The 27,682-nt window shown below is 53.8% G+C and overlaps 2 protein-coding genes across 5 annotated transcripts; both read right to left on the bottom strand.

Moving 5' to 3' along the window:
• Positions 1-350: 350 nt before the first annotated feature.
• Positions 351-2,793, bottom strand: Nudt18 (nudix hydrolase 18). 3 transcript variants are annotated; one of them, XM_021182037.2, is made up of 3 exons: positions 2,505-2,793; positions 1,485-1,698; positions 351-1,275 (listed from the first exon to the last, which is right to left on the bottom strand). In XM_021182037.2, exons 1-3 carry the CDS (start codon positions 2,664-2,666, stop codon positions 680-682), a joined length of 972 nt encoding a protein of 323 aa, XP_021037696.1. In that variant the 5' UTR covers positions 2,667-2,793; the 3' UTR covers positions 351-679. The 3 variants fall into 3 exon arrangements, with proteins under 3 accessions (XP_021037696.1, XP_021037699.1, XP_021037698.1); XM_021182040.1 differs by lacking the exon at positions 2,505-2,793 and adding an exon at positions 2,411-2,431; XM_021182039.2 differs by lacking the exon at positions 2,505-2,793 and adding an exon at positions 1,773-2,376.
• A 4,712-nt stretch (positions 2,794-7,505) lies between these two features.
• On the bottom strand, positions 7,506-27,682 carry Hr (HR lysine demethylase and nuclear receptor corepressor). 2 transcript variants are annotated; one of them, XM_021182138.2, is made up of 20 exons: positions 27,603-27,682; positions 24,812-25,406; positions 22,905-23,557; positions 21,484-22,264; positions 20,126-20,276; positions 19,855-20,042; positions 18,068-18,232; positions 16,666-16,755; positions 16,402-16,517; positions 14,693-14,774; positions 13,901-14,064; positions 13,547-13,783; positions 13,144-13,309; positions 12,866-12,935; positions 12,457-12,587; positions 12,194-12,313; positions 11,997-12,112; positions 9,418-9,582; positions 8,919-9,047; positions 7,506-8,713 (listed from the first exon to the last, which is right to left on the bottom strand). In XM_021182138.2, the coding sequence occupies exons 3-20, from the start codon at positions 23,514-23,516 to the stop codon at positions 8,651-8,653; spliced, it is 3,546 nt and encodes a 1,181-aa protein (XP_021037797.1). In that variant the 5' UTR covers positions 23,517-23,557; positions 24,812-25,406; positions 27,603-27,682; the 3' UTR covers positions 7,506-8,650. The 2 variants fall into 2 exon arrangements, 1 of the variants encoding a protein (XP_021037797.1); XR_003834763.1 differs by lacking the exons at positions 7,506-8,713; positions 8,919-9,047; positions 9,418-9,582; positions 12,457-12,587 and having other exon boundaries at positions 12,034-12,112.

Raw genomic sequence — 27,682 nt, 5'->3', positions numbered from 1 at the left:
GGAACAGGTCAGAGCCCAGGAAGCTCAAAGAGAAAAAGACTGGCAGAGGCCAGCGTGTCATCCCCAGCTCTTTCTTGTTCCATAGGCAGTTTCACCAGACCGAACCGTTCAACACCTGGACAGGTCTGAGCTGTGCTTTTATTAGGGGTGTGGTCACTTCAAAGTCCCACGCCCGCCCTGACGGGACAGGAACACTAAAGAGAGCCTGGGTGGGTGGAGGCTTCAGCGAGCATCGATGTCTGCCTCAGGATCCCTACATCCCTGCATGGCATCAGTGTGTACACGGTGAGGACAGACCTGGGACAGTGCCCCGCATCCTCCCCACACAGACATTTAGGCAAGTAGACAGGTTAAGTAATACCTTTTTACTCAGCAATGAGGACTCTGCCCTGAGGGATGCGTCCCCCACGTCCCACCCCTCTCTACATTCCTATGGGGTTGGAAGGATTGACATGCAGCCTTTTCCAAAGTGGACAAAGAAGATGGTGCCATGTAGGGTTCAAGTACTGTGTGCCCTCAGAACGGAGCCCTTGAAAGGGTGGATTCCAGGTACCCTCCCTTTGGGCTCCATGTGTGGTCCCTGCCCCCTCAAAATGTGCAATGAGATCCCTGACTGCCAGCCTTTTCTCTGCCTCAGAGGGAGGGGGCAGCTCAGCTTTTGGTCCCTGCTGGAATCTCTCTATCTGCTCAGGGGGATCACAGAAGATTCCTGGAGTTTGTACAGAAGCAGTTTTTGTAAATCTTCCTCTAATACCTTCCACCAAAAGTAGTTTTCACCCCGAATCTTTGGGGGCTCGTCTTGGATTCCTGGGTTCCGAAAAGCCACTGTTACCAGCACATTCAGGCAGACACCGTCCACATGGTCTCTGCCTAAGTGTTGCAACCCAAGCAACCCCTTGGTCTCCACTGCCAAACTGTGCAGAGTCAGACACTCCTGTAGGAGCCGCAAGATGGCCACCTTGATGCCACCCCTTTGTTCCATAGGGGTAAAGCCACAGGCAGTGATGGGCAAGTGAGGTGTCCCCACCGTGCCCACCAACACCCACACCGACTGGACTGTTGTGAAGGTGGTCACCAGCCGTTGGCAGACCACACTGCAGGGAAGCTCTTGAGGCAGAATGAGCGGGTGCATGGCTTGTTGGCAGAATTTGGCGCCTAGCTCTACCAGGTGCAGAACATCATGGGCTCTAAGCGGTGTGGGCAGGGAGACCCGTGGGTACCAGCCGGCCTGAAGGGACTCAGAATCAGCATCTTTGGAAGTCTTGAGAACTCCGCCTAGGAGAGATTTGGGGGGGGGGGGATGGGGAGAGGACCAGTATGAGAAGGGTTGAGCCTGAGAGAGTAAATGTTCACCCCAACACTCCAGAGAGAGAGAGACCCCCAAAGCTCTTAGCCCGTAGTAGGTCAATGGCCATATGCAGAAGCCCACAGTATGGCTGGCTAAGGATGAGGGACTGTGAGAAATGTCACTAGATGGGGGATACCTGTTGGTCGAGCGAGGAACACAAAGCGGATCCAGGAGGCACCCCTCTCCTCCACAGACAGCAGTGTCACTGGCTCACAGAGCAGCCCCGCCTCCTCTTTCACCTCCCGCTGCATGGCCTCCACGATGGTTTCTCCTGGTTCCATTCTTCCTGCAGGGAGGTACCATGTCCCCCGGCATTCCCTCTTGGCCTCCTGGATCATCAACACCTCATCCTGGGAGGGAGGGAAGTGAGACAATCTTCACTCCTACCCAGCCAGTCTGGGGGCTTCAGAAGAGTAGCCCCTACCTGGATGACGGCCCAAAGCTCCCTTCTTGGTAGACAGACACCTTTAGGATGCTGGATCCTCAGGAGCCAGGCCCTGATATGGCTGAAAGCTGTGGCTGTCTCCGCTTTGCTGTAACTCAAACCCAGAGGGACTTCTGTTGTAGAAAGGGGCTGAGGACCTTGGGCGTTGCTCTAAGGAGGCTTCCTCCTGAAGGCTGCCACCACTCCTATACTGACTCATTTATGCCACTTGTTCTTGTTCCCATGGGACTTACAAACCGCCTGTGTCAAGTCCTCAATCTAGGGTCTGAGGCTTTGAAACTTAGCTCCACCCCTATACCAACCTACCCCTTCTTGGCCAGGATTTTATACCGCTGACTTGTGCAGAGGTGATCACTAAAAAGAACTCTCACAGGATCGGAGGCCTGCATGTAAGCTCCCCATTATTCTCCCTCCCGTGGCACCAGGAGAGTCTAGACTCCTGGAAAGGAAGGGGGCATATTACAGGCCTCTCCTGGTGGGGGGCGAGGTCTAGTGGATGACATAAACCGCCCCGGGACCTCAGCTTCTCCTTCCATATTATAGAGTCTACAGAAGGACGATCTCAGCTCAGCTGCTAGTGTTGAGAGTGCTTTGCAACATTGGGAAGCGCCACATACAGGCAGCGGCCGGCCGTTGGCTCGCCTGTTCAGATCACGGCAGGCGGCACGCTCCCGAGACCAGCCGAAGGCCAGCGGCCGGTCGGACGCTCACCTGCTCGTTGAGGAACACGGCCAGCACCACGTAGCAGACATTCTTCCGCAGCCGCACGGGAAGCAGCGGCTTCCCAGCCGGCTCCGAGTCACAGCTCTGCACCAGCAACCCCTTTCCCCCCAGCACGGTGGCAAGCGCCCCTGCCAGGCCCTCCGTGGCCATCAAGTCTCCGGGGAGGTGGCAAGCCGGGACCTGCCAGACCCCCGGAGGCAAGCGGCCGGGACCTGAGCTGCGGTGGGCCGCGGCGCCCTCGCCCCCTCCCCTGCCTTGAGGGCCAAGACTAACGCGGAACCTCCGGGAGAGACCTGGTCGCTGATAGGCTGCGCGTCACTGCGGCCTGCCCGGATTGGCCAGCTCTCAGCGGTTATCGAGAGGGCGGGGCGCCGGGATCCTCCCTCTGCCCCCTCCTCTCCCGGGTTTCAGCCTCACTTCACACTCTCCCCCAGCGATTAGCTAATTCACCCAGCACGCACTTGTCCGCGCGGGTTCCGACGGTGATGTCATCCTGCCTGTAGGGTGATGAACACCACTGTGACCAGGGTCGATGGCGTCACTCGTCCGATGACATTACGGAAGCCCAGACTCCGCCGTTCGCTCCCACTGTCCAGCTTTTATCATAAACTACAGAAGTGCTCACGACGAATAGGCCCCAAATAACTTTCTGACTTCGTTAAAATGCTCTGAATGTCGTATGGCTCAGGCACATAACGTTGCGTTAGAAATTCTGATCTGTCTAGGTCGATGGACACAGGGCATTTTAAGAGTCCGAGGCTAAAGGATTGGTTTGGGGGTGGGGTGGGGGGTGGGGAACGTGATTGACAAGCCTCAGAGGAGGGATGGGACAGGTGGTCAAGGTGGGACAAGGCAGGGGATGAGAAGAAGCTATGGGGGTGGGTGGGGGATGAATGAAAGGGAGATTGAAGTCAGCACTGTAGCCTGCATCCGATCCTGTGCTCAATGCTTTCCCCATGTAGTTCCAAGGCTTCTGAAACAGACTCCATCTTTAGAGGGCAGGGGTGGTGCCCTCCTACCCAGCGTCCAGGGCCTGGCCATGAGGAACAGGGTGTGGGTTGTTTTGGCCAGCTCCTGCTTCTCTCCCAGCCTGACCTTTCTTCCTCTGAGCTTCTTTAACCTCCACTCAGGACAGGAAGGCAGGGCCAGCTGAGAGGAATCCACAAAGCAGGCCAAGTCTGGGCTCCTCACCCCATCCCAGACTTCCCTTTCCCTCCCCCCTCCTGCTGGCTCTGTGTACCTCCTTTGGGGGACAGTGGCTTGATGGTGCTGACAAAGCTCTGGAGTTTAAAAGCCAGACATCCAGCCTCTGCTGGCTGACTTGCTCTGTGCCCTGTGTGGCCTCAATGTCCTCATCTGTACAGTGGGTCTGTAACAGCCCTCCTTTTCCATGCTTGTTGAGAAGCCAAGAGAGCTTGGGAGAAGCTGTGCACTATCTGAACACCGCCACCAGGCAACCCACCTGTTCTCCAGGTAGGGTCTCAAAGCCATAGTCCATAGAGCACACCTGCACATACTCGAACACACACACACACACACCGTGAAACTGGGGAGTATAGCTCAGTGGTACAGTATTTACCTAGCATACACAAGGCCCTGGGTGTTGTGTCTGGCCAGTAGATCACAACCTGGGTTCTAGCCTGGAAAGGCATTTTAGAAACCTGGAAGAGAAGAGGGGCTAGGCAACGAGAGGAAGAAATGCAGTTAAGACAGCATTCTGATCAAAGCTCAATTTTACTGTTCCGTACGCAGTTATGAAGCAGGGGAAGGGGGCCTGATTCCCGCCAAATAGTCCCGGGGACCAGTAGCAGGGTGACCACGTGTATGGCTCTAAACAGCAAAGTGGCAGGTTCCAGCAGTGGGCATGGCAGAACGATTGAGCGGGAAGCTCCACCCCTGAGCAAGCAGGTTTCAGGCTGGGGGAGGGGAGACTACACCTGGATTCAATTCCCAGCACCACAAAACCACTTCTGTGCTCTGTAGACTTGACTGGCAGGCGATCTCAGCCCTCCGGGACTGGTCTCAGCCTTTCTTCTCCCTGATGCTGATGCAAACTCCCTGAAGAGGAAATCTATGTGAGGTTGGATGGACACTGTTAGTGGCCCACAGTATTTTCAGGCACTTGGACACTTCTGACTTGAGGCCACTGAAGACCTCCTATTTCCAAATTAACTGTAGTCATTGGCAGAGGGTTAAGATCAGGCCCCAGGGTGCAGAGCCACTTGTTAAAGACCTCCTCTTTCTTCTCCACCTCTCTCTTCCCCTACCCTCCTCTCCCCCCACCCCCACCCCCGTTTAGCTCTCTCAGTGCCTCAGTTTTCCCATCTGTGAAGTGGAGGCAGCACTGGTCAGAGACTCCATTCTGTCTCCCAGGGATGATTTGGGAGAGGGTGAGGTCATGTCTGGGCAGGCTGGGAGAGCGGCAGAGGCGTCCTAAGATAAACAGCAGCCGGCCCAACTGCCTGGTAGAGCAAAGGCTGCCACAACCACAGTTCCATTATCATGGGGGAAGGGGAAACACTCATCTGCTGCGGAAGGCCTCGTTGCCTTGTCATAAGGCACATGGAGGAAGTAGAACCCCGAAAGCCCTTTGTAAAGGATGAATGGGGCACACAGAAGGCATCTGAAGGGGCTACAGTCCTTCCCAGAGTGCTTGGGGAGGCAACCAAAAAGGTTGGATTTCTCAAGGCCTTGGGATAAAGAGCAGTGGTCAGAGACAGGTAGGTGAGTCTTGGACAGAAAGGGGATAATGAGACAGGGAAGGAAGCTGGGACAGTCCACCTCCACGCGTGTCTTCTTTCCTCTGAGACAGAGAACACCCCTGGAGTGGGTAGCCTCACACAAGCATACTCCGACCAGTACTGCTTTCCCAGAACCTACGGGAGCAGGCCATCTTAGGGTGCATTCATGCACGAGTGTATACAATCTGTGAGCAGGGAGATTAGGGGTAGGCAGAGTCAGGGACATGGTGACAGAGCTGGGCAGGCAGGATGAGCAAGGGTGTCTGGGATGCTGGAGTCCTTTACAATGTAGCAGATCCTGTCTCCTGACTAAGAGACAGGTGAGAAGGGCAGTGGGGTGGGGTGGGGGGCTGTTCTAATAACTCATCTGCTGACTCTGGAGGAGTCACAGCCACAGTGTAGATGAGACACGGGCATTTCTAGACCCTGGGACACAAAGTAGGACAAAAATGGGAACACTGGTGAGATTCCAGTAAGGCGGTGGCTTCCTAGATGGGATTATTCAGTTCTGGCTGTGATGCTAAGTTCCGCAGTGATAAAAGGACTATGTCTGAATACGGTTATTCCCACTGGGGGCACGAGGTCAAGGGTAACTGAAAGCTGTATGTGCTAACATTTGTTTTGTTTTTGTTTGTTTTTTAGAGACAGGCTCTCACTATGTAACCGTCTGGCCTTGGCTTCTACCTCTGAGGCTGAGATTAAAGGTATGTGCCCACCACACCACGGTCCGTGCTATATTTGTAACTTGAATGTAAATCTACAATTATTTTAAGAGAAAAATGTAGGAGAGTTTTAAAAGGAAAAGGAAAAAAAAAAAAGCAGCCAATGCAGGAAGATACACCCCAGAGCTCACTTCCAGCTCTGTAGCTGGTGACATGGTGAGTCAGAGAGAAGAGGGAGCACTGACTCTCCAGGGCCTCTGCAGGGAAAGGTGCCAGCCAAGGGCCCTGGCCCGAGCCGCAGGGTCAGACACTGCTTGGGCTGGCTCTATTCTTGGTCCAATCCTAGAACAAGTGAACACTGGTCCGGCTGCTGTTTTTAGGGGCCAGACAAATCCACCCTCAAGGGAGCTGTGACGGTAGAAAAGGGGGGGGGTGTCCAGGGAACACCGAGGCCCTGAGCACCCCTGCCATCTGCCCCAAATAAACAAAAACGTTCAGTGTCCCATCTTTCCTGGGAAGCATTCTATATTGGTTCAGGGTGACGTGAGGACAAGGCTATAGAAGGCCAAGTGTTAAGAACATGTCATTCGGTGCTGGAGTCATCTCCCAGAAGAGGACGGAGATGTAGACAAGCCTGTCTTTAAACACCACGAAGCAGGAAAGTGAGAATGTCAATGCGGTGTCTTGAGTCAGCAAACTTGGTTCAAATCCCATTCTGTCATTAAAATGGCCGCGTAACCTCGGGTGACTTACTCAGCACCAAACGGCCCGTTTCTTCTATAAAAACGGAAATAGATCATCTGTCTGTGCTCCAAAATTTTCTCAGGGATTAAATGCGACGGTTTAAGTGACAAGAAAAACACACAGTAAGGCATGGCTCTTCTCTAGAGTCGCCCCCCCCTTTAATCCTAAATAAATAAATACATAAATAAAAGTGAAAATGACTAAATTCTTCAATAAAAAAGCCTAACCCTTTCTTTTTCTTTTCTTTCTTTCTTTCTTTCTTTCTTTCTTTCTTTCTTTCTTTCTTTCTTTCTTTCTTTCTTTCTTTCTTTCATGGCTTTTGGTTTTTTGAGACAGGGTTTCTCTGTATAGCCCTGGCTGTCCTGGAACTCACTCTATAGACCAGGCTGGCCTCGAATTCAGAAATCCACCTGCCTCTGTCTCCCAAGTGCTGGGATTAAAGGCGTGCACCACCACTGCCAGGCTAACCCTTTCTTTTTAAGATGGGGTATCTTGAAGCCCAAGCTGATGTCAAAAAAACAAAACAAAACAAAAAAACCCCAAAACCCAAAAATCACAATGTAGCCAAGGCTGGCCTTGAACTTGTGACCCTCTTGCTTCTTCATCTCCCTTGGTATTGGGGTTACAGGTGTGTTTCATCACACCCAGCTATAACACACCCTTGAAAGAAAGCAATCATGATCCCCAGAAAAGACTGTTAGAAGGGAAAACAACCTGACCTAGCCACGCTCGCGTTGGGCGAGAGACGATCTCGGGAATCTTTGTTGTTGTTGTTAAATGCTCGGAACAGATGTTCTATTTATAATAAAAACTTTTATTTAATTAAAAAAAAATCCCCAAACCACAGCAGGAACTGTTAAGTATAACAAGAGCTGGCGCACGTGTGCAGTTGAGATACACAGAGGAAGAGGTAGGAAGGCAAAAGCAGTACCAGAAGGGCCATGAGGGGAGGGTCGGCTGTTGGCACCAGAAGGGCCATGGGGGAGGGGTCAGCTGTCTGAGGCAGTGAGGCTCTGTCCTGGGGGCTTGGACACCAAGAGGAGTTGGGTTGAGCCAGGGCTATCCTGGACATCTCTCCAGGTCAGAGCACACAGGATAGGTGGGACAGAGGCAGGGGGTTCTATAATCTCCACAGGTTGATGCCACCCAGGGAGGCCATCTGAGGGCTGCACCTTAGAACTCCACTTTCCGCTGTCACTCAGGAATATCTTCAGTCCCAGGAAGCTCCAGGGGTCCAGGCCTCTGGCAGTGGTATTTGAGGTCTCTGCCACTAGGTCCCCAGTCCCTGCTCACCCTGTCCACTGGCTTCTGCTCCAGATCAGATTTCTGCGTTCGCCTTCTTTCCCTAGCCCACGTGGCCGGCAGAGTAAGGCCAACTACTGCTGGCAGCAGTCACCAGACAACCGATTTTAATAGAGACCGGGAAGGAGAGAGAGGAGAGAGGCAGAAGCAGGGCCCAGTGTTTCTCCCCATGTTCTTCCCTCCAGCCAGTCTGGCCCATTAACTGAGGCCCTCTCTTCCCCAACTCCACAGCTCTTCTGTAAGGGAAGAATTCTGTGGCTCCTGGTCCAGTAGACCTACAGAGTCGGAAGGGCTTTGTGTGGATGTTGGTGTGAGCTGGGGTGAGGGTGGGGTGCCAGGGGCAACACAGGATAAAGCATCAAGGGGAAGTGTTGCTTAAACCAAAACAATCCCCAGCTTCCCCAAGGAAGGATGTTCATCCCCTGGGGTAGAGTGCAGGGGTTAGAAGGGGTCATATACCCCTAGCATGAACCTGATACCATGGAGAGGGGGGCAGCTGTAAGCATTACAGTTGTTCCCTTTAGAGCCAGGGCCAGGACGAGGAACAAGGTTCCCTGCTTGTGCCCAAAGAGATATTTGTAGAACGGACCACACCGTCTAAGTTCCCCAGTACCATTCCCTGTTGATATTATGCAGACTGGACACTCGGTTACCTACCCACCACCCCTCCAGGCACCAGGATCCCCTATTTAGCTTCCTGTAACGTCCCCACAGCCGCCTTTACTGCTTGGAACACAGCCCGGTCCATCTGGGAAAAAGAAAAATGACACAGAATTTTCAATCGCGTGCCAGCCCCAACCCTCACTCCCTACCCCTCTCAAGAACACCTTTATCTAGCACTGACAGGCTAGCAGCCCGTTCCGCTCAGACAGATCTGTCCTGCCTACTGCGGCTGTGCCCCAAGGAGACTAGGGTAGCAGCACACTCTGCCTTCAAGCCAGTACCACACTCACCTGGGCATAAAGCATACGGTGATCAGGGGGCAGGCTGGCTCCCTGGTGGCAGAGCTGAGCAGAAAGGGCAGAGGTCTCAGGAGACAGAAAGTGCTGAGTGACACTGATTGTGCTCACCAGGCCCTGTACCTGTGCCGTGGGGTAGGTGGGGTGGGGCGGGGGGAGGAACAAGGGCAAGAGAGGGTGAGTTGAGGCTCAAACCACACTCCCCCTCCATGCCTCTGATCAGTAAGTCTACTTCCTATCCAACTTTCAGAAAGCAGCAACCAACCCTAGTTACAGAACCAGACATCCCAAAGGCCATGGCCAGAACAAGACCTGAGGGATGCTGGAGAGAGTCCCACATAGCTTTGAAGACTTCAAGACTCTTGGCTTTCTATCTCCATGGCTTCCTGCCCTGCCTAGCTTTCTATCAGGTAGAGAATGCTGTATGATCAGGACTCCCTTGCTACTCCTGATACTCTGATCTTTTGTTAACCCCCACCCACCAGGGAAGCACCTGATGGGGCGCCCCAGCCGGGACCAGCACCGCTTCCCCAGGAGCCTGCAGCAGGGTCCAGCAGCTCACACCCCACTCCTCTCTTAGCCTTCGACGCAACCCTGCATCCAAGTAGCAGCTGCCTGGGGCACCAGGCTCCAAGGTTCCTGCTCCAGCTGGGCACACCTTCAAGAAGAGAAAGGAAGATGAATGTCAGTGGGGATGAAAGCAAGCATTCAGAGAGGAAGGGGAGTGGTCTCTTTGGAAGATCAGGTGCAATAGGGTGCTGAATCTGTCTTGAAGGGCAGGCAAAAGAAGGAAGAGGTAGGAGAGAGGAGGGTTGGTGGTAAGGGATAGGACAGGATGGGGGTAGGTCCAGGTTGGACTGGAAGGAGCTTAGAGTAAGGGACACTCAAGCTGGGGGTGGGAGGAGGGATCTAAATCCCTGCCTTTCCTGGGATGTGTTTTTCATAGCTTCTGTGACCCTGACCTGACCCCTTGTTCTCTCCATGTCCCTTTCTCCAAAACCCAGGAAGATGTCCTGCACAAGCCCCATTCAGAACTGTCTTCACAAGGCGTTCTTAAGTTTTTGTAAACAGCCTGCATTGTAAGCCAAACTGGGGAGAAACCAGGAGCTTCTCTTTTGGAGGGTTAAAGGGGGGCAAGAGGGGGAAACGATCCTGGATCCAGGAAAAGCAGGGCCACACAGAAGTTCTGACTTGCAGTGCGTGGACAGGCTGAGGCCCCTGCAGCCCAGGCAGAGTCGGAGCTCTGTGACAGGCAGGGACAAGTGAAGTCCAGAAGAGCTGCCCAGGGAACACCTGCAGAAGTGAGTGCCAGCACCATGTTCCAACTGGCCACCAGCTAAACCCACTCCCTTCAGCTAGGACCTCAGCCATTGTCCCTGGATTGAGAGGGTGCTGGCAGGGTTTGGGTGGGTTGAGAGGCGTGTGAACCACATCCCCGAGAGGAGTCCCAGGACGATGCCAAGGTTCCTTGGTTCCAAAGATTCAAATCTATCCTGGGACTACAGCAGTAACAGGCCACCCAGTGAGAAAGTGCCCCTCAGACTTCCCCATGAGTCACCCCACTGGGTCATATGGGACTGCCAACAGCCAACCACACCCAGAGCAGACAAGGCCATGTGTTGATGATGGTGTTCTTGTAGGCTCCTCTCTGCAAGTCACAGCATCTGGGTGTGTATCTGCAGACGTGTGTGTCTGTGAGCAGCGCATGGAGGAAAGCGTCATATAGACACTTGCATCTCTGTGTCTATCTTAGCAGGGGTGACAGTCTTTTCTCTAGGACAACTGGGACTCAGCTGGACTTTGAAATCACCAGACCCCACCTTTCCATTATTATTATTATTATTATTATTATTATTATTATTATTATTATACTTTGAGGGGGAGACAGGGTTTCTCTGTATAATCATGGCTGTCCTGGAACTCACTTTGTAGACCAGGCTGGCCTCGAACTCAGAAATCCACCTGCCTCTGCCTCCTAAATGCTGGGATTAAAGGCGTGTGCCACCATCACCTGGCTTAGTTTTTGTTGTTGTTGTTATTTTTTGTTGTTGTTTTGTTTTGTTGTTGTTTTGTTTTGTTTTTGGTGGTGGTGGTAGTCAGGGGAAGTTTCAGACAGGGGTCTTATGTAGCCCAGGCTTGCCTCAAACTAACCTTGTAGGCGAGGATGACCTGAACTTCTGATCTTCCTGTTTCTATCTCTCAAGTGCTGGAATTATAGGTACAAACCACCACGCCTGGCTCATTTATTTCTGAGACAGGATCTCATTATATAGCTTCGGCTGACTTTAAGCTCCTGATCCTTCAGTCTCAGTACTACTCTACCCTGTCTGCTATAATCCTTATTAACCCAGGCCTTCCATCTCCCCTGTCCTTCCAGAGTTTTCTGCCTTTTTCTCTCCCTATCTCTACCACTAGGTACCTACCCTAGTAGGTATATGCTCCCACCTTCCTCCATCAGCCCTCTTCATGGCTAGTGCCTCCCTTAGAGGTCTCTCCTCACAGTATGAACTATTAAAAAAGGGAGCAGCTATTTCTTTTAGCCCTGGAGCCCAGGAAGGGGAAACTTCCTGTTCCCAGGAGGAACCTAGAGTTGACATAATTGTAAGCTCAGCTCCCAGGGTTAATACTAAGCCCCAGTTTTCTCATCTGTAAAATGGGAAAGTAACTGCCCCCAGCCCTTGCCAGCTCAGAAGTGAGAAAGAGAAGGGTACTCACTCATTAACTGAGACAATGCACCAAGACCCTTAACACTATGCCCATTCTACAGTATTGCCTCACCTCATCACTGGACTCTGACTCCCCTGCTAGACTCTCTCCTTCTCTGAGCCCCACCAGAGAATCAGATTTCTAATCTGCTCCCTCTGCACCTGGATCTAGCTAATTTACTTCAGGACTAGGGTAAGCAGCGGGACCACAGGAGGTGGGAGCACACACAGGGACATCACAGGAGGTGGGAGCACACACAGGGACATCACAGAAGGTGGGAGCACACACAGGGACATCACAGGAGGCGGGAGCACACACAGCAATGGGCAGGGACAGGAATAGGCTCTGGGTTCCCTCCCTCCTCACCATCTGGAGAAAGCGACGGATGCGCTGGGCATCCTGGGCCCGGAACACATGCCACACAGTGCTGGTCTGGCTCCCTGGAGACCAGAGCCCCTCCCCATCCAGGCCTGAGAGGAAATCTGCAGGAGAAAAATGGCTCAGGTGAGTCCAGGGTTGGCAGAGCCAGACATCAGCGACCGCTTGACTGGCAAAGGACCCACCTTTCTGTGCTCGGTACCAGGGAGGCAGCTGGGCCTCGGCGTGCACCAGGATACTGATTAGGTCAGACACCTCCACGCATAGATTCTTGGTCCCCAGGTGTCCGCGGTGTGAGTTCACACCTGTGTGGAGGTAGAGGAAGAACATTTGGAAGTCAAGTAAGAAATGTGTTCTCGGCTCCCAAACCTAGGCACAGAGGGGCATGTGTCCTAAGATGGTAGGTGAGGTAGAGGTGTGGGGTGGACAGGAGTGGAAGGGCACTCACCATAGGCCGCCCAGAGCTGGGGCTCCAGTGGATGCAGTGTGAGGCCCAGGGGGAGGTAGGACGCTAGGTTGAGTTTCCCTTGGTGGGCACAGTACTCTGGGAGTGGAAGGCTGGAGGCAAGGTTCTGCACCCTGGGGACAGGGGTTGGCAGGGGGAATCATGCATGACAAGTCCAACTCGGGCCCCTGAGACCCATCAGAGCTTCCCACGGCTGGGGTACCGTCCAGAGAGCCAAATCCATTCCCTAGGAATTTCTATCACTCACCCTAAGACAGACCCTCCATCCCCTGCTCTAGCTAGACTTCCATTCCTAGCCCCTTTAGAGGGCCTGGACATCAAGGGTGAGGGTTGGGGAGGAGAGGACTGTTGGTGACTGAGAGATAGGGCTGGTCTTTGGTACTGTACATACCTGCTAGCGTCCTTATCCCCCAGGGTTCGGTGTAGCAGGAGGACAGAGCCCTCATCTAACTTTGGACGTGCTAAGGGGAAAAGACAGATGTCATTGACCCAAGGTAGAGCCTCTTGGCCCAGAGCCTCTTTCTTGTCCCTAGATTTAGGGACCCCATCCCTAAATTTAGTTTCTCCCTTGAACCCATCTGCCTACAGGGCTATTCTAGGGGCCCCTTGATACATGAAGCCTCGGGGTTAGGCTCCCAGCTCCCTCTATCCTATGTCAGGAATACTTACTTTCAGGATGAGAGAATCCCTCCCAGAATGCTGTGCTGTCCAGGTTTGTGGGCTGGGGAGGCCCAAGGGCAGTCAGTGTCTGCACCTGGCCACCAAGTGTTCCAAGGGCTTCCATTCCCCACAGGCTAAGTCTCAGTGTCTTCTGGATGCCTGACACTAACACGGGCTGCAGAGAAGGAAGAAAAAGAAAAGAAGAGAAAAGAAAAGAATTGTTGGGGAGCCCATAGCGGCCAGGCTGGGGCGTGTTGTAACATCTCCAGAACATGTGGGGGGAAGGGATTGAGGAAAGACCAGCCTTTGCTTGCTCCCTCTGAGCACCAGGAGGACCCTCTAAACCTGGGGCTAGGACCCTGTGAAGCAGGGGAAGCCATAGTGTTGGAAAGGGAGAGGTAGGCCAGCTTACCTGGCCCTGTCGCCAGTGTTCCTGGAAGAGATGGAAGCCATGCTTAGGCCTGGGCTCCTGCAGCCACAGCAAAGCTCCAGGAGGAGACAGCCGGGTTCGCACTGGTGACAATGGAAGGCTCAGGCCCTTGCGTAAGCCTGACCCTGCTCGCAGGCCTGGCCCCAGGGCTTTCTCTTGGATCTTCCGTTCTACTACCTGCGCAATAATGCTGTCCAGGATGTTGGTAATACGGTCATCCTGTGGGGAGGCAGGGATGGAGGGGCAAGAAAGGTCAGGACCGATTCAGCCAATTAAGGATGGCCACCCAGCCTCTGGTCCTCAGGTTCTTGGCCCTCCCTCTGAGCCCTTGCTCACACTGGGCAGAGCTGGGGTGACTGGGGCAAAGGCCATGTGGATCCGCTCATGCCCCAGGCAGAGTTTGACAGCAGTAGAGGCTAGCAGCTCACAGAGAGAGGGACAAGGAAGGGGTGACCGGCCAGCACCGTCCTCTGCTGGGCTCTCAGTGGAGTCTGGGGTCTCTGTTGAAGAAGAAAATAGTGAGTGAGTGACTTTCTGCTTGGCCTTTAGTCTTTACTTCAATAGCACCTCAACTTTACTGTGCTATGTCTGGGTGTCGCCCCATCTCTGCTTTCCTAAAGGAAGTTGCAGCATCTCTAAGAAGAGTGGCTCCCAATGGGAGTCTTGAACTGTGAGACAGCTCAGCAGGCAAGCACACAGAATTTCTGTGTAAGTATGAGACTCTAAGTTCAAATCCCCAACACTCACAAAAAAAAAAAGAAACCCAAACAACAAACAAAATGTTATTGTTTTGCCTGCCACCTCAGCTCTTGGGTTGGGGAAGAGGTAGCATGGAGCTAGGGACACTGCTGGCTGAGGTTTGCTGGCCACCAACACAGCTTCAGGTTCAGAGAGACCCTGTCTCAAGGGAGTAAGGCAGGAATGACTGAATGCATCATAAACAGGAGAATCTCGATGGAGGAGTTGGGACACCTGTCTTGAGGTGAGGGATGGCCATTCTTATTCTGTGTGTTGCAGGGAAGGGGAATTGATTGCCAAAGCAAATACCAAGTTTCTCCTGGAGACTTTTATATCCCCACCTACTCCCTGCATTCCCAGGCCTAGGGGAATGGGGAGTCAGCCACTCACCTTCTTTGATGTCCTTGGTCCGATTGGAATCTCCATTGCAGGAAGGTTGTGGAGTTGGGGGAGTTTTCTCTGTTGGTTCCTTCTGTTAAACCCAGGCACCACCACCCCCAAAATCCAAGCAGAGGTTTGTAAAAATGGCAGACAGGACTGAAGTCAATGTTCAAGAGTTAACAATGTGGTCCTTTTTAAAATTTTTTCATTTTATGTGCATTGGTGTTTTGCCTGCATGTATATCTGTGTGAGGGGGTCAGATCTCCTGGAACTGGAGCTACAGACGGTTGTGAGCCACCATCTGGGTGCTGGGAATTGAACCCAAGTTTCTAGAAGAGCAGTCAGTGATCTTAACCACTGAGCCATCTCTCCAGCTCTAACAGTGTGTTCTTATAAGTCCTGAAGTTGTTTGCCAGAGAGTGAAATGTTTGGAAAAACAGAGGGAGCAGGGAAGGAGAGGAAGAGAGGGGAAAAAAAAAAAACTTCTCATAGACTTTTCCACAGGGCCTGGTCTAACCAGTATGTTAAAACAGGCACAGACACAATAAGTAATAAGATATGTAGACAAATAATTGGGGAAAGTAAAAATGTTAATGGTAACATAGGAGCTCACTATTATTTTCTTAATTATACTTCAGAAAATGTCTACATTTTCTGGATTCTATACATGGATGTGTGGCAGTGTTTGGTATATAACTATGGAAGTATATTTATAAATATAAAAGTATATAAAATGTACTTTTCAACTAGGTCTAGTGGCCTACATCTATGGCCCTTGTATTCTGGAGACCAAAGCAGACAGACTACAATTTTCAGTTGACCTGGGCTACCTAGCAAGACCTTATCTTTAAACAAACTCCTACAGGACAATAAAATGTACCTTTTGTGTTTCCTTGCTGAGGACGGACCTCAGAGCCTTCCGCATGCCTGGGAAACATTTCTGGCACTGAATTGCATCCCGACTCTTGATTTTTATGAGACAATTTCCCTATGTTGACTAGGCTGATCTCAAGCTCCCATATCTCCTGCCTCTACTTCTCAAGACATGTGCCATCCTGCCCCACCCACGAGACACTCTTAACAGAGTCAGCAAGATGGTTCGGTAGATGAGAGCAGCTGCCAGGCCTGAGAACTCGAGTTCAATCCCTGGAACCCACACACTGGGGAGGTAAGAACCAACTCTCACAATTTGTCATGTGACCTCCACATGTCGGCAGTGGCATGTGCTATGCTCCCCCCCCCATAAATACAGAATTAATAAATAAATGTTAGACCTTCAAATAAACACAATCAACTCTTTCTTAAGTGTTCTTTTGTCATAGAATCACAAAGTTCATTTAAAAACTTTTTCACAGTGCATGTTAAGTGCCTGCCAGGTGCCTGAGATACGGAGAAAGCTGACATTGAACAGAAAGGACCAGTGGTTGGGGTGGCAACAGAAAAGTAAAGTGACAAGGGCTGACCTAAAAGGCTAAGTGAGGCAGGGAGAGAGGACTTGTGGTAGGGAATGGAGGGAAAGGCCCAGGCTGGAGTCAGTGTCAGGAGGCTGCTTCCTGGGAGGGTGGGAATGGCTTTTTCTGTCAGCTTCTGTGTGCCTCTTCATCCCCACCCACAGAGAAAGGCTCCTCCCCACAAAGGTCAGGCATCTGCATGCACACTGTTCAATATGGGGGCCCACTGACTGGTGCTTGTCACTCAGACAGCACTCTTATGCTTACCTGCTGACCCCCATCCCCGGGGGCCCACACACGGGCATCAACCTGGCAGAAACAGTGCCCCCGAATGTCAAACTTGGCCCAGACTTGGTGCATCACAGTGCTCAGTTCTGCCAGTGCTGGGTGTGTAGAAGAGAGATGGAGATGGAATAGTCTGGCCTCACCAACCAGACAGCCATGTCACCAGGGTCAGGAACAACAAGACTGTTCGACTGTCTCCCTCTGGGATCCACCCACTGCATGCCCCACCCCTTCACAATGGCTCACCCTGGCTGGAGACAAACTGGGTCAGGATCAGGGAACAGGCAGCATGCCCAGCCTCCTGGGCACAGTCATCTGTGTGCTGTTCCTGAGAACCTATGGGGAAGGAAGAGAGAGGAGCTGCAGGTCCAGAAAGCAAGGTAACCACAGGTTAAGGTCAAGGAAGAAGGCCAAGTACACGGTATTTAAATCCGGAGCTCAGCAAGCCACAAAACAAGTGCTTTGCTGGGAAGCTTATGCGTATGTAACAACCATAGAATTCTTGACTTTGGAATGCAGAGGTTCTCCTATGCTGATCTGCTTTGCAAGATCCTAAAGTGTGTGTGTGTGTGTGTGGGGGGCAGTGAGATGGCTTAGCAGGTGGCTTTGCCACCAAGCCTACGGTCCTGAGTTTGAGTCCCAGCATTCATATGGTGAGAGGAAGAAAACTGATTCCCAAATGGTGTCTTCTGACCGTCATACATGCTTGTCACATACACACACAAATAACTAGATAGATCAATCAATCAGTCAATAAATAATCAATCAATATTTTTTTTCACGGAAGATTCCAGGGTGGTCATATAAAAAAAAATGTACCTGATTCTAGAACTCTTTTTAGCAGTGTTTAAGTTGAGCCAGGGAAGTGGAAGCTGAAAACCTTGAGAAGGATCCGACTGAATCAGAGGACCTGAGACTAGTGTCTCAGCTATAACACTGACTTGTTTTGGGACCTTGAACAGGTCACTAATCAACTCTGAGTTATTCTTATCTGGATAATGGAGACAACCACACCCATTTCACGGTGTCACTGTAGAAAAGGCTTATCAAAGTGAGAAGTGCGAAGAAGGCTTATCAAAGTGAGAAGTGCGAAGAAGGCACCTGACTTCTGTGTGTGTTTGCATCTGAGTGCATGCTTGCATGTGCATGTGTGGACATGTCCGCCTTATCTTTTGAGGCTAGATCTCTTACTGAACCTGGAGTTCATTAATTCAGCCGGGCTGGCTGATCATTGAGTTCCAGGAACCGCCAGTCTCTGATCCCCAAATGGGCCACCATGGCCAGATTTAACACAGGTGCTAGGGACTGGAACTTAGGTCCTCATGTTTGTTTGGTCATCACTTTACTAATCAAATTCATATCCCCAGTGCCCAGGTGACTTCTTTAAAGACTGGGTATGAAGGGAAATGAAGAGTTGGCTTAGTGGTTAAGAGCACCTGCTGTTGAGGGTCCAGGTTTAGTTCCTAGCATACACATGGCAGTTTACAGCTGTCTGCCACTCTGGTTCCAGAGGCTCTGACCCCCCTCTTCTACCTTCCACATATGTGGCAGCAGGCACATATGTGGTGCCCACACATACACGCGGACAAAACACACTCGTATATACAAAATTATAGGAATCTAACAAGGCAGATCTGGTTTTCCTCACCTGTTTTCTCCCTGTTCTTTCCAGCGCCGGCTATGCGACCACAGGCTACACACAGCCGGTGGCTACAGTGGGAACATCTCCAGTGGGTGTTGAAGAGTCCATGGTGGCATCGGCTGCAGCAGTGTGGAATGCCTGGGCTGTCCTCTGTCATGGCTGGCCCCTGGCCTGTTGACCACAGAACAGAACAGGGTCAGAGGGCTCAAGCACACAGCCCCCTTGGGGAGATCGCACATAGCAGGGTTCTCAACCTGTGGGTTACAACCCCTTTGAGGGTCAAACGACCCTTTCACAAGAGTTATGTTTTAGCTATCCTGGATGTCAGATGTTTACATTACAATGTTAACAGCAGCAAAATTACAGTTATGAAGTAGCAACAAAAATAATGTTTTGATTGGGGGTCACCCCAACATGAGATGCTGTATTAAGGGGCATTAGGAAGGGTGAGAACCTCTGAGCATAGGGGAGGCAGGGAGCAATGTCTACCCAGAACCACTGGGAGAAAGGAGCTGGGCTCCTTGGCCATTCCTCATATTTTACTCAACAATTTTGTCTGGCAGTAGCCACCCTCTTAGGGACATGCACTCCTAGGGCAGCAGTGGCCTCGGTGTCCTCGGCCAGCCCCACCCCCTAGCCTTGCCCGGCAGATTTCCCCAGTGTGCCTGTATTACTAATCCCCACCATTTCCAGCACATTTTCCCATTCACCTCCCCAGTCCCCAAGCCCCACTGCTACCAGAAATGGAAAGGCATAGCAGCTACTCAGATGGCCTTTCCTTTAAGTCCAGGGGACTTAGTAGATAAGAAAAGGAAACCCTAAGAGGCCACTCCCACCCTTATCCAAAGGAGTGGGGTTTTGTTGTTGTTTTGTTGTTGTTGTTAAGAGCCAAAGTTCATGGTTGACCATGGTTGTACACACCCAGGACACCCAGTCATGTCCCAAGTAGGCACAGGCGACTCAGTTTCTCAGGAATAGGTATGGCCCTCCCAGAGCTCATCCCCACTCAGGAAAACAACCCACAGACACAAGGATGACTATGGTGCTCCTGGCTGAAAAGACCATGGGAAGATGAAGCTGACGTGGCCAGGAACTTCACAAGTGGCCCCAAAGGATGAGTAAGCTCTTATCCATCAGGTGGGAAGGGATGGCCAGGGTATTCCAGACTGAAGAAATAGCTAGTGCCAAGGCCCCAGGGGGCAGTCAAGCTTGATGATCCGGGAAGGGAAGGATGGTGATGTGTGTCAGGAATCCAGGCTGGGAGTGGCTGGCTCATGGCTGAACAAACTAGGGGCTTCCCTCTCTGGAGTGGGATGGTGACACTGGTCATCTCCACGAAAGGAGTGACATGTGGGACCAGGGCTGTGTTTCACGAAGTTCACACCATGGCTAGAAAGGGCTGCAGAGGGGTGGCCAGGATCTGATGACCCAGCGGAAGGTTCTCTACCCTCAGCTTGAACTCCATCAACTTCTGAGGCCCATGAGCCTCACCACTCCAGAGACCTTCCTTGCCCTTAACCTCTCTGGAGTCGCCTCACCTCCCAGGCTCTTGAGACACTTGCACTGGCTGTTTCCTCCATAAGCCCAGTTGTTCTCAGAGAACTAGACTGAACCAAGTTTTTAGACTTCCCAGGAGGCCAGAAATCTCAGGATTGACCAAGAGTCCGTGCTTGGGATAGCTAGGAACAAGGAAGGATGGAGCTCTCCTGAGTAGGCCTGGGAACCCCAAAGCACTGGCAAACGTGGGTTGAGAGGGACATGCAGGAGCAGGCCCACAAAGGAGATTGGCTCACCTTCTCGCTGTGCCCAGGCAAGGGCCTCCCGCTCCTTTCGCAGCAGGCGGCAGAGTCGGTCCCCCAAACCACTCAGCAGGTGCTTGGCCAGGCCCTTGTTGAGTGAAGCTTCTGGGCCAGGCCCTCCTCCTTCTTCGGAAGTGGCAGAGGAATCCTCCTCCTCCAACTGCTTCTCTTCCAGGGGTGACCTGGAAATGGATGAAGCTTGAGGAGGGAGCCCCTGGGTGGGGATGGAATGCTGCTGGCTCTGACTGTCAGACACAACACTCACCTATGTGATTTCTGGGAGTGGCCGGTCAGTACCCCTACCTCTCCAGCTGCCTGGACACAGCTTTGGCACTGGGTGACACCTGCTAAGTGATGCTGGCAGGATGTATCCACAAGTTTGGACTCCTGGAACCTAATCCTGCCATCTCGGGGCCCTGGGGAGACAATACAGTTGCTTAGGGAGTCTGGTTTCTGGGGCTTATGCTAGTCAAAGCCCTGAATTAACACCCACCCTTGTCCACATGCAGCCAATTCAGCCCCTGGACCCCAGGCTTGTGAGGACCAATTCAGAACCTGAAAGAGGATCAGTCCAGTATATTTCACACACAAGGCTGAGCAGTAGCTGGAAATGTCCCTGGTAGGAATGGAGGCTCAGGGGTTGTTTAGCACGTTTAGCCCAAGTCTCTGGGAAGCCTGAGCAATGGTCCTTGTCCACGTGCAGAATCCAGCCAGAATAGACTTTGGGTAGGTCGGCTAAAGGCTAAGTGGCTATGTGACACTGTGAGATGATTCCAACGTGGACGGATGGGCAGTCGGAGGGCTCCAGAAAGGGAGAAGGTCAGTTTCAACACAGAACACAGGTGCTGTAACCCAAGACAGCAGAGGGGCCAACAACTTCGCAGCCCAGACTGAGGCGCAAAAGGGTACAGACAGAGCCACACCAGGTGCAGGGGCTTTAGGGGCCAGGTCACAGAGACCTGGGCCCAGCAGCCCAAGAGGCTGAGAATAAGGTGATCCTGCAGAAACCAGTCTGGCTCCAAGATTGCTGGAACCCTCCGTGACAGACACAGTGTAGCAGAAGAGTCCACGATGTACCCAAAAGGCTATCCGGCTGCAAAGTCCAAATTGAGTCTCTATGATTCAGCTGGCCAAAAGATGCTGCCAGTGGTCCTTCAGGAGAGGTAATGCGTAAACTAGGATCTGTGGCACAAATAACCATGGCATTGGACACTTATTTCCTAAGTGCCATGAGTTCTTCATTTGGTCCTTCCTGTTGTCTTCATACGGTAGGAAGCATCTTTGTTCCCGCTGTATAGATGAGGGAGCTGAGGTTCTCAGAGGTGAAGTAATGTTTTTCAGGTCACAACTACTGATCAGCATGCGAGGAAGCAGCTATGTCTCCAGAACCCCTGCTCTGGGCCGTGGCGTCGCCTTGCCTATAACTCACCGAGAGGCAGGCAGAGATGGAAGCCCCTGGCTAGAAGGCTGTGGTAGCCAACACTAAGAGCCAGAGAACTGTGTTGCTTCAGGAATGAAACCTTCCATCTTAGTAAGACCCATTGCAGAGGCCTACGGACTCCCTTTTAAAGACCCAGCCCTGTTGCATTTCAACAGGGCCCCTGCAGCCCATCACCCCCTTACCTCTCTGTTTCTCTTGTTGCTCTGCCTCCGCCTTGCTTCCTGTGATTGTCTCCGGTGTCTCCTGCCAAGCCCTGGCCCCCTGCCTCCCAGTGCCTGGGAAAGGGTGGGATGGGCGTTTGGGAGCCGGGCCCCTTGCTGTTCCCTGGACCTCTGGACTGCCTGCCCTCTTGAGTGCCCGGAGCCCAGTGGCTGGGCTCTCTTCCTTCCCTGAACAGCCACCTGGGCACTCAAACTGTTCCGAGTGGCGTGTGAGCCAGGTCTTTTTCAGCTTGGTGTGATGGCTTGGGGGACAGACCCTGGAATCAGCTTTGTTCCTTTCTTCACTGGATTCCCCTGGCCCACTGCTACCTCCCTCTGGGCTATCCTGGCATTTCCTACAAGGGCCAAGATCCCCCTCTCTGGCAGGCAGATGGGATGAGCAACAGCCCCCTGGAGGGGTAGGAGGCCCAGGAGATGGGCACCTTGGTGTGACTGGTGGTCCTAGCTGGTACCCAAGGCTATTACTTCCTGGCCCAGCCCAAATGTTGCCAAGAGTGTGAACCAGGCCTGGGGGACAAGAAGGCCAGGGGGTCCGAGGAACAGTGTCTGGGTACCCCAAGAAAACTGGGCAAAGATTCTGCTGCCTGCCAGCTCCTGTCTCCCCATCCCTCTGGTGAAGTGAGGGGCTTTCTGATTCACAGGCTTGCTGGAGATGCCCACCAGGGGCTAAGCCCAACATCCCAGACTCTGCCAAGGGCTCCTTTGCTGGCCTGAGGATGTTCGGATCCTTGTGGTAAAAGCCCTAAAAGAGGAGAAAGGATTAAGCTAGAGCTAGTTAGTGTAGGTTCTCTACACTTAAAAGAACAAACAGGACTGACAATAGTCACTAGTGAATTCACAGACTGTAAGTGGTACCACCTACTATCCCTTCCCCCAGATCTTCTCCCAAGCTTTTCAGAGGCTGAATGGTTAACACTTGGCATGGCCAGAGGACCTCAGGACCTCCTAGAGAATTCTGTGCTTTGACCCTCGTGTCCTTTTGCCTGTTTTGCTTTTGGAGAGAGACTAGCACGGACCTCACAATCCTGCTTCAGCCTCCTGGGTACTGAGGTTGCAGGCATGCACTCTCATGCCCATCTTTGACTTCCGACCATTTAAAAACCTGATTCTAGGCATGTGAGGTGGCCTGTCAGGAAGGAGCCCCAGAAACAGACCATGAGGACGACACATCTCACCCACGCCTGGCCCCCATGATAAGGCCACACATTCCACGGGCAGAGTTTCTAATGCCTGATCCTGGGTGAACTATGGGTGAGTCAGTGGTTGCAGAGGCCCAAGGGCAGGGCAGGGAAGAGGCACGGAGACAGAGCTGCCCAGTGTTTGGTTGTCTTCAGGGCTAGGGACAATTGAACCCCATGCACCCACTGTATTTCGTCACTCACCTTGCTGCCTAAGCCGAAGGCAGAGGGCACTTTTGGCTGGCTCCCAGAGTATACCCATGGGTTTGGGGCCAAAGGCCAGTCATATGGACGCTCTGGGGGCAGGCTGGACATCAGGTAGGGAGGCAAGCAGGTAGGAACCCAGAAGGGAGCTCGTTCTAGAATCTTGGTCTCCAGCAGGAAAGGGCAGTGCAAGGGCCGGAAGGCCACAGGGTCACTCTTGGGATGGCCACCACTATGCTCAGGTATCAGGGGGCCATAGCGAGGTGGGCATGCCGGCCCACAAAAGGCCAGTGGATGGGCCAGCATCGCTTCCTTCCAGCGCAGTCCTTCCTTGCTGCCTAGCCAGCTGCCCTTCCTCTCCCCGTTCCGAGGACCCTCACCCTCCACCAGTGAGAGTGTGTCCTTGGGGCCTTGGAGGAAGCCAGGAGGGAGCCAGGAGTCTGGGGTGCTCAGAACACCCCTCCAAAAGGGAGCAGGTTCTCCTAGGCACAGTGCCCCATGGCGCAAGCCATCCTGTGGTGAGGTACCAGGCTCCTGTCCCACAATGCCGTTCACAGGGGCTGTCTTCTCCCAGGCTGGGGTGTCCTTCAGGAAGCTGGGCATACTCTCCATCACTCTCCTGCCCTCATGGGCCTCTCCCGGGGAGGGGGGTCCTGGAGGGTAAGGACAAAGCATGAGCCCCTTAGGCAAATGGCCCATGTATCTCAACCATGGGCACCACCCTGGGAATACCAAAGTGGCTCAAACCAGTAAAGCAAGTGTCAGGCCACAGCAGGGCACAAAGCAGCCTTCCACAGGTGGCCAAAAGGATTCTGCTTCATGGCAGGAAGCTGATACCTTTCCCTAAATTCTGGCCCCTATCTGAATGTGTGTGTGTGTGTTTGGGGGGGGGGTGTCCAAATTCAATAGAAGGTTGTCACTTCCAGGGTGAAAGGCTCTGCCCATGTGGAGCTAGGAATCTAATTACAAGTCTTGGAAACTGATAGGAAGCGAGACTGCAAAAGGTTAGCTCAGTAGAAGACACTCAGCTGTGAGGACAGGGAGACTGACTGGATCCTGGCCCTGACTCTGTGTCACCTGCTATTCGGAGGTCCAGCAGATCATTTTCTCCTCTGGGTTTCAGTGTACCCGTATGTAAAAGAGGAACTCGGAGGAACACAGAGGATTCTTTCTAAACGCCAGTCTGTGGGTTTTGGGGTGCTGCTTGCCTGCTCCCATCTTCAGCCCCCACCAGGCTTGCAAGACTGGGATGTTCAGACCTGACAGGCTCGAGTCACTGGGCAGGGCAGCTAGCCAGGGCTGCTGGCTGGTGTCTCCCTACACCTGGGCTGTCTGACTCTGCCCTTCATGGGCTCTAGTTTCTTGGCATCTTCAAAGAGTACCGGGACAACTACTGGGGGCTAGGATCTCCGCTCCCAATGGGAGTCAGCATGTGAGAAGGGATTAAGAGGTTTCAGACTAGAGTGGGTCGAGCTGCCCAAGCCCGACGGCAGTGCCAGGGCACCGCTGCTAACTGAAGCCCGGAGGGGGGAGGGAAGGAGGCGGGGAAAGCAGGCTGGGCCCCAGAGAGACGCAAGCGAGGGAAAATTGAACACGCTTGCTAGGGACCAGGATGACAGGTGGCACCAGATCAGCTGTAGTCTCCTGAAGTAGTCCCCATGGACGGACAGAGGAAACTCCAAGAGGGATGGATGTACGTGAGCCTTGGCGGAGGCGCCAAGAATTTTTGGAGCTGCAGCTTGCGTTCAGTCCAGCCCCCTTAGTTGGGCATCCTAACTTTTCCATGTTAAGATGTAAGGTTCAGTTCAGAGTGACACCGGCACTTCACTCCCTGCCTGCACCTTGGGATCAGCTCATAAACTCCCCCATTACAATTAGCCCAGAACGCGCCCCCTCTTGGCGCTTACCTGGGCTTCACAGGCCGGGCGCGGTGTGGGCGGCGGTCGTGCTAGCCGGTGCTGGGTACTCGCTCCCCATGGGCCGGCTTCGGGGCGTTCTCCCGCTTTCTGCTCAGCGCGCTCGCGCTCTCTTTCCCCCCGGGCGTCGGGGGCGCTCTAGGGCCGCAGGTTGGAGGGGTCGGACTCCGGAATTTGCAGGATGCGGCACACGGCGCGGATGGGCCGCACCAGCTTCTGGGCCGAGGCTGTGGGTTGCGCCATGGGACGCTGAGACTCCGTGCTGCGCTTTGGGGAGGGTCGAGCCGGGGCTAGGGAGCGGTGTCCCCGGAGGGAGAGAAGGATCCGGGCCGGGGGGAACGCGCGCCCCGGGTCGGAGATGGCTGAGTGGGGGGAAAGGCCGAGGGGCCGGGGAAGGGGGTCGTGCCTGGAAGTGGGGGGCCGATCCTGTGAGCCAGGAGCGAGGCACCAGCGAGGGCGCAGCACCGCGTAGCGCGGCTAATGGAGGGAGAGCGCAGCGGAGAGCGCAGCAGGACCTCTGATCGCCATCGCCAGACGCGCAACTGAGAGTGGGGAAGCTGCTCCGCCGGTTTCCTCCTCCAGCACCCTGCGGGAAACAGGAGCCCGTGATTCGGCGGCCCCGCCTGGGCCTGCCCCCTTCTGAGCCCCGGGGGCTTCCGCCAACGCCCCGGCGATGCCACCGGCTGCGCACGGGGAGAATGAGCCCTTTGTTCCCCCCTCCCCCCCGCGGCACCCGGGCGCCTGCCGAGAGAGGCTCCCCTGGGGCAGTGTGCCAGCTTCCCAGCCGCCCCACCCTCCCGTGGGCCCGGCCCGGAGCCTGGCAGGCGGGCAGCACCCCCACTATAGGTGCCAAGCCCGGGAACTGGAGCAAAGGGCGGGAGGGGCCGGACCAGGCCAGGATGAGGCGGGGTGCCCCCCGGGGTGCTAGGGCGGGGCGGCAGGGAGGGGTCAGTGCCAGAGCTGGCAGGGGCAGTCGGGTTCTCACGGGTCAGTGATGGGTGCTGCGACCCACGCCAGCAGGCCCGTGCCTGCTGGACCACTCTCTCCCTGTCCATTTCAGCTCTGGGCACACCCCAATGGCTGGTGTCTTCCCTACCTCATTCTTCATCATCACCTGGCTAAGCCACTCTTCATAGTATCGGGCCCAAGACCCTACCCAGCATCCCTCTCTGGGCACAATGTTACAAAGCACTATGCTTTGGAATCTGGGAGGGCCTGACCTGATATCTGGTCTGTTCCCTCCTCTAAGCGCCTTGATTTCTACCCAGTGTCCAGAGAGGTGAAGGGACCAGAAGCACTTAAGCATTGCAAGCTCCATTTAGGGTTGCCTGCTGGGCTGCCCCATCTTCAATGTTCTTGGTGCTCCCAGGCCCAGCCTGGAGAGGAGCCCATGGGAGTGGCTCCTGGGAGGGAACATTGAGTAGGAGAGGAAATGGGCAAACAGGGCACCCTCCACCCGAGGAAGCATCCCTGCTCTTCTGCGGGGGTGGTTCCAGAGCACACACACAAACAGACAGATTCAGACACACACAGACAGATTCAGACACACACAGAAACCCACACGCCCAACGGGTGCTTCCCTTCCCTAAAAGCACCCACCTTCTGCCCCTCTACTCCCCTGCCTCCCGAGTCCAGTCTGAAACAGAAGCAACACCACTTACTCTCACTCCCAGCCCCCATTGCTGTGGAAGGAATGGATTTGGGTGGCCACAGCCTGGTCCCAAGTCCCTCCACCATCTCTGAAGATGAGGGGTATCATGAAGAGCCCAATGTCTTTCACTTAAGGGACAGGAGTGAAGGCAAGGAGCCTTTCACCAATTGTTAAGACCAGGATAGGTACTTGGGGGAGGAGGTCTGTCCGTCCATCCTAGCTGCCTGCTCCGACTTGGGCCTTGTTAATACAGACCCTCCTTGCTCCTCTCCTTCACAGAGACCAAGTCTGTGGTGGGCAGGCTGGCAGGGGTTGTTTACATGGCTGGGTTTTTCATACTCCTTTTCTTATCCACTCCTTTGGAGGTGACCTGACCCTAGTTTGCTGTGGGAGCTGAATGAGGAGGGTCTAACAGGGACTGGAACAGCAGGGGGTCTAGCCTGACCTCTGGCTCCTGGCTCCAGGGCAGGGTGGTGGGGTGGCACGTGCCTGTGGTCCCCGTCTAAGTTCCCTGGCCTACCTTAGCAGAGGCTTGTGGGAGAGTCCTGTGGCTTGAGGCCTGGTAGTGGCCAGAGTGGAACCCAGGGCTGTCCTGAGTCCTGGGGGCTTGTGGCTGTCTTCCCCTAAGGTGTTAGGGACTGTGTCAGGGGAGCTGAACAGATACCCACCCCCGCACCTCCAGTCGCCATATCTGCCTGTCAGATTATATTCCCTGGACTAGACCAGAGCTCTCAGGACAGTCTTCTGGAATGCTTAGGGGTTAGTGGAGATGGAGGTGAGAAGTACTGCCCTCACTCCACCACGTTCCCCATCCTTGTCTTAGAGCCTATGCCACAGGCCAGAGTCCTTTCAGCTGGCTGTGCTGTGCCTGAGGATGGAGCATAGCTGAGGACATACACAAAAGACACAAACACGGGGGAGGGTGCGGGTGGGGGCGAAGCCACCCAGTGTGTGGTCACAAGACCAGACCATGGACCTGGCAAACTTACTAGCACCCTCAGACTCACATGGGCCCAGCCCTCGCCCACCCCGACCCCTCACAAACTGACACACATGCTGACACACACTCGTGCTGACAGGCACAGACTCTCTGACAGCCGGCTGCCCTTTCTCCACCCCAGAGACCCTTACCTGGGCAAGCACAGTACCCCTCAGGCAGAGTAGCCCCCTGCCCAGGGGTGGGCAGCAGGCAGGGCGGGGGAAGGAGCCCC

The sequence above is a fragment of the Mus caroli genome, chromosome 14 (genome assembly GCF_900094665.2).
Source record: "Mus caroli chromosome 14, CAROLI_EIJ_v1.1, whole genome shotgun sequence".
NCBI lineage: Eukaryota > Metazoa > Chordata > Mammalia > Rodentia > Muridae > Mus > Mus caroli.
The sequence above is the reverse complement of the archived record's forward strand: the minus strand, read 5'-3'. Positions and strand labels throughout refer to the sequence as shown.